Source organism: Gracilinanus agilis, chromosome 1 (assembly GCF_016433145.1).
Source record: "Gracilinanus agilis isolate LMUSP501 chromosome 1, AgileGrace, whole genome shotgun sequence".
Taxonomy (NCBI): Eukaryota; Metazoa; Chordata; class Mammalia; order Didelphimorphia; family Didelphidae; genus Gracilinanus; species Gracilinanus agilis.
The window spans coordinates 144,065,651-144,076,401 of NC_058130.1; the positions used below are offsets into that span (position 1 = coordinate 144,065,651).

The 10,751-nt window shown below is 33.6% G+C and overlaps 1 protein-coding gene across 1 annotated transcript; it reads left to right on the top strand.

Annotated features, from left to right (window-relative positions):
• The first annotated feature begins 9,578 nt into the window (after positions 1-9,578).
• LOC123230968 (olfactory receptor 1F1) lies at positions 9,579-10,517 on the top strand. Its single transcript, XM_044657162.1, has one exon. It carries the CDS (start codon positions 9,579-9,581, stop codon positions 10,515-10,517), a length of 939 nt encoding a protein of 312 aa, XP_044513097.1.
• The last annotated feature ends 234 nt before the right edge of the window (positions 10,518-10,751 follow it).

Here is a 10,751-nt window from a genome sequence, read left to right on the forward strand (position 1 = left end):
CCCAGTTGCCCTGGATTTTGATGTAATACTTTCATGCTATAATAAATGACAAACAAAATGCTTTCAGAAAAATCTACAAAGATTTACATGAACTGATGCAAAGTAAAGTCAATGGAACCAGGAGACCATTGTACACAGTAACAGCAATATTGTATAATCATCAACTATGAATGACTTAACTATTCTTAGCAAAAATAATTCAAGACAATCCCAAAGGATTTATGATGAAAAATGCTATCCATCTCCAGAGAAAGAACTGATGGAGTCTGAATGCAGATCAGCACATAATTTTTTTTTTACGTTTTTTCTCTTGGGGTTTGTTTTCTGGTCTGTTTTCTTTCTTTCTTTCTTTCTTTTTTTAACAATATGGCTAATATAGAAATATGTTTTGCATAACTGCACGTATATAACATATATGAAATTTCTTATCTTCTCAATAAGGAGGTAGGAAGGAGGGAGAGAATTTGTAACTCAAATTAAAAAATGTTTAAAGGGTAGCTAGGTGGCACAGGGGATTTTCTGAAATTAGGAGAACCTTGGTTCAAATCTGACCTCAGCTATTTTCTAACTGTTTGATCCTAGGCAAGTTACTTAACCCCAACTTCCTAGCTCTTGCCACTCTTCTGCCTTAGAAGTAACACTAAGGCAGAAGGTAAGGGTTCCTTTTTTGTGTATTAAAAATTGTTTTTAAATCTATTTTTAAAAATATTTTTAAAAGAAAAGGGCTTACACTAAAATTGGTTTGAAATGTGCCAGATTGACTGTCTCTTCCAGTGTCTATTTATAATCAGTCTGTGAGCCAAATAGGAAAGAAGTCTATCAGAAATCTAGGAGTTTGGAGGCATGAATAGAGGTAAAGAGACAGCCTCCAAGCCCATTGGGTTGGTGTTAGCTTTATGTGTCTGTTTAAATTTCATATGATAAGAATTTTCTTATAAAATTTCTTTAAACTGACATACCACAATTTATTTTAACAGTAGTAATAATAGCCAACATTTATATAGTACTTACTGTGTGCCAGGCATTGTGCTAAGGGCTTTATAATTTTGATTTCTTTTGATCTCCACAACAAACCTGGAAGGTAGGTGCTGTTATTATCTTCATTTTGCAGATGGGAAAACTGAGGCAAAAAGAGAGTAAGTGACTTTCTCAGGGTCATATAGCTAGTAAGTATACGAGGCCATACTTGAAGTCAAGTCTTTCTCACTCCAAGTCTGGCACACTGTGCCACCTAGCTCAGGAATTTGAGAATTACAGGATGTAGGAATTATTTCTAGGGAATTTTTTTTTTTTTTTTTGCTATTTAAAAAATCTGTTATGAATATTTTAATTCATTCCATTTCTCTTTAATTCTGTCTACAGTTAGATAATGGATATGCTTAGAATGTATTAATATAGAGGATAAGATATTATTTAATGCCATTTTGTTATGCTATTTTATAACCTAGTAGAATTTTAATCCTATTTTTGCCTGATGCTAAATAATCCAGCAGTTTGAATCTCCCAGAAATTCACTCAGATTTCATCATTCTCAACACAGCCAAAACTCTGTAAAAAAGTAATTAAACTATTTGGGTGTGACTCCATTGCCACTGAAGTGTTAGTCCCAGCAGGGTTAGGGCGAAGGTGGGGCAATTATTTCATGTTTGCTCTTAATGACTCTCTGAGGGAGTCTTGTCCCAGGGATCAGGTAGTTTTTTTACTTCCGTTTACCTCATGATCCCTCAAACACTTACTCCTCCACTGGAAACTGATGATAAGAACGCCCACTGATCCCACTGAGTCACTCTTCTGGAACAAGTTAGGAATTGGTCCCATTCAGCAGAGGAAAGGAAGAAGTGTTTGGTGTTCTTCATGACAGCGAAATCAATAAGATTCTTCCAAGTAAGATAGGTTATATGAGAAATTTTGTCAAATTCTCCATAAGACTCCTCAATTTCATTTTTTAAAATGTTTTTTATTTTAACTTTCATCGACAAACATAAGCATTCAAATGTATGAACTCATTTTAAAGAAACTTTGTATTATAAATAGTAAACATTAACAGAAACTGCAATCAAATTTATAAATTGAATTATCCATACGACAATAAATTCTAACCTATTTTCTGTTTAAATATATAGTATCTTTAACAAGGGAATCCTACTTATTTCCATGTTCCCATTTAATATCTTTTTCTTCTTCATACTTTTCCCAAATTTTATTATTTTTCCCATACAATTGCATCTGTTTTTATGTTGCTTTCTTCATTCTTCATCACATAATATGTATCTTTTAAAATCTCTTATGGAAAAGTAATATTTGATCAAACTGATATACTACAATATATTCCATCATTCCAATATTAGAGGACATGTGAATTGTCTTTAGTTTTTTTTAATATAAAAATAAACAAAAATAAATTTTTTGTAAGTTTGGGTTTTATTTAACCTCCTTTATAAAAAGCTTAGTGAGGTGTCCCATTAGTGAAATTACTGAATTACTGATTACTGGCATTAGTGTACCTCATTGTAAATTCCATCAATTAACAGTTTTGCCATCAGGGTAAAAATGTGCTTATTTTGTTATAATTTTTCACTCTCTTTGCCAATTTGTTGGGCATAATCTAGTACTTCAATGTGGTTTCGATTTAAATTTCTTTAATTGTTGAAAAATATGACCATTTTAGGTGATTATTGAAAGGTAACAATTCATATTTTTTTACTTGTACCCATTAGGCAATGAGCATTACTCTCATAATATCTTTTCTGATTCTTTATTTTGGGTGGCAAATTTTAGCATATGCTTACCATTATGATTTTTCTTTAAATTCCTTAAAATTTTTTTTGATTCTTTTTTTTTTGTGGTATGCAAAAATCTTTTAAAAAGAGAACCAGGGGGCAGCTGGGTGGCTCAGAGGATTGAGAGCTAGTCCCCGAATTGGGGAGGTCATGGGTTCAAATCTAGCCTCAGATGCTTCCTAGCTGTGTGACTGGGCAAGTCACTTAACCCTCATTGCCTAGCCCTTACCACTCTTCTGTCTTAGAACCAATACACGGTACTGATTTTAAGATGGAAGGTAAGGGTTTTTAATAAATAAATAAAAATAAAGAGAACCAAAACCATTTATTCTCTCCAATAATTTCTCCATTGAATTTATAAATAAAATTTCTAGTCTCTGTAATTTTATTATTCTTTAATATTTTATCCTTTAAATAGCACCATAATATTTGCTATTTCAAGTTAATATTGGGCCATATTAACTAAGTATAAATCTATCCCCCCAACCAAATAAAAATAGTATAATCTTCAGGACATAGTGTAATTCATTTCATCCTATGTAAATCGTATTTAAACAATATTAACTAAATCAAACTTAATTCTACTCTGCTTAATTAATTAACGTAATCAGTAATATTCATTAAATCATAATAAACTGATTAAGTTAAATAGGGACATTCTAATTACTCTTATCCTAGTTGTCTATTACCTAATCTATTTCAATTAACCAGTGATGTATACATATTTATATATAGAATATATATCCAATTCTTTTAATTCAGTATATTAGATGTAATTTTTGAAAGCTGATATTTATTTTTATTTTACATATAATAATATAATATATAACATGACAATAATATAATGCATATGATTTGTTATAAATATGGGGTATTTGAATTCAATACCATTACTTTATAAACTAAATTGAAGAATCAAGTTCATAAACATGTTTCAACAATTAATACATTATAATATAATTTCAAGTCTAATAGTACTCAGATTTCAAGCCAAGACAGTACTGACTTCTTTACTTTTTTCCCTTTGATACAGATCCCTTTGATTACTTACTTATCCTTTCATTTAAATCTCAATGTTAATTTGTCTGATTCTATGAAATAAGCCATATTTTATTTCATATAGTATGAAACCTATTTTGCATAGTATTGATATTTTTACTACATTAGCTCAACCTAATCAGGGTCATGAAGCATCCCTCATATTGTTTAAATAATGCTTTATTTATGATAAAAATAATTTTATAGTTATCTTTAATCCATATGCATGTTTCAGTAGTGTTGCTGCCCAAGTATTTGATACATTTTTCATCATTATAAATGGTAGATTTTTTTCCCCAATGAGTTTCTCTAGGTTGATCATTTTGGGGGTAGGGGAAATTATCTCATTTTGATATTAAGAACTTGTGCTTTACTAAAACCACCTAATATCAACTATATCTCATATCTCTTATGAGAAACAGAATCATATAATAGGTGGAGAACTGATCTAACAGCGTCCAAGTCTCATCCTGATATATGCTGACTGTGACGTCAGGCAAGTCGCCTAACCTCTTATTGCCCATCACAATTTTTTAAGCTTATAAATTACAGAGAAGTTGCCAGTCCTATTCAGTAGAAAGAATTTTCTACATCAATGAATTCAGAGGCCTAAAATATCAATAATAAAATCCTCATATTAATGAGCCTCTAGAACAGGGGTTGGCAACCTTTTTGGCCGTGAGAGCCATAAACACCACATTTTTAAAAATGTAATTTCGTGAGAGCCGTACAGTGCTCACAGTGCGCTCCTGTAACAGTGCCTGAAAAAAAATTGACTTTATGGCTCCTGCAGAAAGAGCCGCATCTGGCCCTCACAAGAGCCAGATATGACTCAAGAGCCATACATTGTAGATCTCTGCTCTAGAGGCTAGACACTCACTTGAATTGAATTTTCCTCATGATTAAGTGAGATTTTGGCATTGATGAGATGAGGTAAAAGCAGAAGAACCCAGGGCTGCTGTTCCTGATGAGATAAATCCACTTGAAGGCAATGAAGATGCATCCTTCATGGAAGAGATGAATTAGACAAACCTCTGCATCAGATCCTACCCTCTGTAGTTTCCCACAGTAGTCGTAGAGGTTCTGTTCTGCCTGGCTCCAGTGTTTCTTTTTTTTCCCCTTCTGTTTTCCAGTGTATTAGGGCAGGGCTTAGAGGATTTCTGTTCTCCCTTCCTTGATCTGAGGAATAGGATATTATGTATTGTGGGCTGTTTATGTTTATTTTGTTCTGAAATTTAAGTAGGCAGAATAAAGAGAATGCCATTTTTTTTTTCACACAGAAAATAAAATCCTGCTCCTTGAAAAGGCAGGCAATTTGACATTAATTATATATATAGTCATGTAACACATTTTCAAATTATCCTTGTTGCAAAAGAAAAATACAGACAAAAAAAAATCCAAGAAAAATAAAGTGTTGTGTTTTTTTTAAAGTATGCTTTGATCTGCATTCAGACTCCATCAGTTCTTTCACTGGAGGTAAACAGAATTTTTCATTATTAGTCCTTTGGAACTCTCATGAATCACTTTATTGAAGAGAATAGCTGAAATGCAGAGTTGATCATCCTACAATATTGGATTCTGTTTGCTTCACTTTGTATCAGTTCAAACAAGTCTTTCCAGGTTTTTCTGAAAGCATTCTTCCTTAAGTCTTATAACATGATAGTACTCCATTACAATCATATACACGAGTTGTTCAGCCATTCCCCAATTGATGGACATATCTTTAATTTCCAATTCTCAATCACTGTATAAGGACTTATATAAATATTTTTGTATATATATGACTTTTCCCTTATCTTCAATCTCTTTGCAATACAGACTTTGTAGTGGTACTAATGGATCAAAGGGTATATATACATGGTTCTTTAGGCATAGTTTCAAATTACTCTCCAAAACAGTTGGATTAGTTCACAACTCCACCAACAGGGTATCACTGTCCCTATTTTTCAATATCCCCTCTAGCATCTGTCATTTTCCTTCTCTGTCATATTATCCAATCTGATAGGTATAAAGCAGTACCTAAGAGTTATTTTAATTTGCATTTCCCTAATCAATAGTGATTTAGAATATTTTTATGTGACTATATATAGCTGTGATTTCTTTTTCTGAAAACTGCCTGTTCATATCCTTTGAACATGTATCAATTTGGGAATTATTCATATTCTGATAAATTTGACTCCGTTTTCTATATTTTTGAGAAATAAATATTAGAGAAGCTTACTATAAATTTTCCTCTGGTTTCTTTCTTTTGTTCTAATCCTCGCTGCATTAGTTTTAGCTGTGCAAAACCTTCTTTGTTTAATGCAATCAAAATTTTATATTTTACATCCCACAATGCTCTCTGTCTCTTATTTGGCCATAAATTTTCCCCCTATCCATAGATTTGACTGGTAAAAATTTCCATTCTCCCCAAATATGCTTACGATACCACTTTATATGTAAATCTTTTATACTTTATATATAAATCATGTATCCATTTTGATTTTATCTTAATATATGATGTGAGATATTAGTGTATATCTAGTTTCTCCCAAACTGCTTTCGTTTGCCCAGAATTTTTTGCCAAATACTGAGTTTTTGTCCTAAAAGCTTAGATATTTGGGATTGTCAAACACTAGGTTAATATGATAATTTGCTACTATGCATTACATACATAATCTATTTCACTAATCCATCATTCTATTTCTTAGCCAGGACTATATTGTTCTGATGATTACCACTTTGTAATACATATTTTGGTACTGCTAAACCACTTTCCTTGACATTTTGTTCATTGATTCCCTTGTGTTCTTGATCTGTTATTCTTCAGATGAATTTTGTTAGTTTTTTTAGCTCTATAAAATAATTTCTGGTGATTTGATTGATATGACATTGAATATAAATTAAGTAGAATCATTCTTTTTTTTATCATATTGGCTCAGCCTACCCATGAACAATGATCAGTTGAACCAACCCTTAATTCTTCACATATATCTCATTTAGTCATAGTGTATGGTTCTTGTGATATATTACTATAATCACCTTGCTAGTATTTTATTTAAAATCTTTGCATCAATGTTCATTAGTGATAGAGATCTATAGTTTTCTTTCTCTGTTTTAAATCTTTTTGATTTAGACTTCACAGCCATATTTATGTCATAGAAGGAATTTTATAGAACTTATTTATTCTTTGTCTATTTTCCAAATAGTTTATGTTGCATTGGAATTAATTGTTCTTTAAATGTTTGGTTGAATTTACTTGTGAATTCATCTAGTCCTGAGGATTTTTTCTTAGGAAACTTATTGATGACTTGTTCAATTTCTTTTTCTAAGATGGGGATCTATTTCCTCTTCTGTTAATCTGGACAATATATATTTGTAAATATTAATCTGTTTCACTTAGATTCTCAGATTTATTGGCATATAATTGAGCAGAATAGCTCCTAAGAATTGCTTTAATTTCATCTTCATTGGGATGAATTTACTTTTTTACTTTTTAATATTAATAATTTCATTTTCTTCTTGCTTAATAAAATTAACCAATGGTTCATCTATTTTAATGGATTTTTCATAAAACTAGCTCCTCATTTTATTTATAAGTTCAATGATTTTCTTACCTTCAGTTTTATTAACCTCTCCTTTGATATTCAGGATTTCCAATTTGGTATTTATTTGAGGATTTTTCTTTTTTTCCTATCTTTTTTTAGTTGCATGACCTATTCACTGATCTGCCCTTTCTCTATTTGATTGATGTGTTTAAAAATAAAAATTTCCCTTAAGTACTATTTTGGCTGCAGCTAAAAAAAAATTTTGGCATGCTGTTTTCTTTAATGAAATTATTATTTCTATGATCTTTTCTTTGACCTTGTTCCTTATAATTAATTACTTAGTTTCCAATTAATTTTTTAATCTATTTTTCAATGGTCTTTTATTGAATATAATTTTTGTTGCATTATGGTCAGAAAAGGGTGCATTTGGTATATCTGCTTTTCTGCATTTGGTTGTAAGTTTTACCTCAATACCTCAATACATGGTCATTTTTTATGAAGGTGCCATATCTAGCTGAGAAAAAGATATATTCCTTTCTATTCTCACTCAGTTTTCTTCAGAGGTCTATCATATCTAACTTTTCTAAAATTCTAATCATCTCCTTAATTTTTTTCTTATTTATTTTATGTTTAGATTTATCAAATTCTGAGAGGGGAAAGTTGAGGCCCACCACTAGAATACTTTTACTCTCTACTTTCTCTTGTAACTCATTTAAATTTTCCTTTAAGAGTTAATACAACTAGGTTCAAATCTGACCTCAGACACTTCCCAGCTGTGTGACCCTGGGCAAGTCACTTGACCCCCATTGCCCACCCTTACCACTCTTCTACCTAGCAGCCAATACACAGAAGTTAAGGGTTTAAAAATGTAAAAAAAAAAAAAAAGAATTAATACGAATATTAGTTCATTGTCTATGGTACCTTTTAGCAAAATGTAGCTTTCCTGATTATCTCTTTTAATTAGGTCTGTTTTTAGGACCTTTTAATTAGATCTATTTTTACTTTTGCTTTATCTGACCTCATGATTGCTAGCTCTGCTTTTTTTTTTAAACCTCAGATGAAATATAACTACATTCCTCTCCATCCTATTTTTACCCTGTCTACCCTTTTCTCTCCCTCTCTTTTTAACCTCTTCCTCCTCAAAAGCCTGCTTTGCTTCTGACCACTGCCTCCCTTATTCTACTTCTATCAACCCCCTTCTTTTCTGCAGTATCTCTCAAATATACCTTCTCTCCTCTGATACTATAAATATCATGATATAGACCCTTATCTCCTTTGGTCTAGACCAGTGACAGCAAACCTTTTAGAGATGGGGCGTGCCTCCCAGAGACCATGTTCTACACATCCCCCATGAGTGCAGGGCTCTCCCTGCCCCTCCATTGGGAATGTGCTTCCATTGGGCTGCTGGGCAGAGGGGCAGGGATGGGGAAAAATATCATCACATATGGTGGAGAGGGGGAAGAAAGCAGCACCACCTGAATCCCCTTGCCTTTCTAATAATGATCTCTGTTGAGGTAGGGAGTGGAAGGCACATGTGCCCACAGAGTGCACTCTGTGTGCCATAGGTTCGCCATCATGGGTCTAGACTATTGCAATAGTTTGCTGAGTCATCCACCTGCAATAAGTCTGTTTCCACTTCAGTTCATTCTCAATTCAGTGATTCTTTCCTAAAGTGTAGCTTCCACCATGGAACCCTCCTACTCAATAAATTCTAGTGGTTCCCCATCACTTCCAAAATCAAATATAATATTAATATTCAGAGCTCTTCATAACCTAGCTCCTCTTACCTTTTCATCCTTGATCTTCACACTCTGCCACAGTGACATTGGCCTTTTTGTGCTTACTCAAACAAGACAAGTTACCTGACAACTCCAGGCATTTTTATTGGTTGTTCCCTATTCTTGGAATATTTCTCCTCATCTCTGCCTATTGACTTCTCTGGCTCCCTTTAAGTCTCAGCTAAATTCTCACTTCCTAAAATAAGCCTTTGCCAATCCCTCTTACTTCTATTGCCTTCCATCAGTTGATTATTTCCAATTTATCCATTATATAGAATTTCATGCATTTTTTTTGCATGTTATCTGCTCCATTAGATTGTGAGGTCCTTGAGGGCAAGGATTATCATTTGTCTTTTTCTGTGTTGTTCATGTGAAGCTTCATGGAGACTTCATGAATTTCAGTTTACTAAATTTGTATTTTATCTGAATTTGGATTTAGAAACTACATCAGACATATGGAAAAAGGAAACCAATCCACCATCATGGAGTTCCTTCTCCTGGGTCTTTCTAGTCATCCAGAGCATCAGCAACTCCTCTTTGTGTTATTCCTACATATGTATTTGATTACAGTTCTAGGAAACTTTCTCATCATCCTGGCCATTGCAGGAGACTCTCAACTCCACGTTCCCATGTACTTTTTCCTTAGCAATTTGGCCTTTGTGGATATCTGTTTCCCCTCAACCACAGTTCCCAAGATGTTAGTAAATCATATAATAGGAAGTAAGGTTATACCTTTTGGAGGTTGTCTGACACAAATGTACTTTGTATTTGTATTTGCTGACATGGACAATTTCCTTCTGGCTGTGATGGCCTATGACAGATTTGTGGCTATATGTCATCCTTTACACTATGCTACAAAGATGACCCATCATCTCTGCGCTCTTCTGACTGCTGGATCTTGGATTATTGCTAACCTAAATGCACTACTGCACACTCTCCTAATGGCTCGTCTCACCTTCTGTACCAATAATGTCATCCCACACTTTTTCTGCGATGTGTCTCCTCTCATGAAGCTTTCCTGTTCTGATCCCTCACTCAATGAAATGGTCATTTTTACAGAGGGAGGACTGGTAATGATCACCCCATTTATCTGCATCTTGGCCTCTTATATCCATATTGCCTCTGCTGTCCTGAGAATTCCTTCCATGAAGGGAAAATGGAAAGCCTTTTCCACTTGTGGATCCCATCTCGCTGTGGTCTCCCTCTTCTATGGCACCATTATTGCTGTATATTTTAGCCCCTCTTCCACTCACTCAATAAAGAAAGATACAGCAGCAACGGTGATGTACACCGTGGTGACCCCCATGTTGAACCCCTTTATCTATAGTTTGAGGAATCAAGACATGAAAAGGGCCCTGATAAAAATGGTTGGTAGGAAAAGGTTCCCTGCTTGATACTTTCATCAGAGGTTCCATAGACCATGACTTAGACTAGGACTAGTACTTCCATTGATATCAAGAATTCCTAGATGAGTAAACTCCCTCTACAATTTAGGTTAGCATCTTTGCTGCAATTCAGTCTTAGAAAGTTGCCTACGGTATCAAAAGGTCAAGTGATTTGCCTAGGACCAGACAGCCAGTTGGTGTCAGACACAGGCTGAGAACCCACATTTTCCTGACATCGAGGCC

What these genes read in the sequence shown, in the direction of transcription:
- LOC123230968 (XM_044657162.1), top strand. Translation starts at nt 9,579, where the DNA reads ATGGAAAAAGGAAACCAATCCACCATCATGGAGTTCCTTCTCCTGGGT.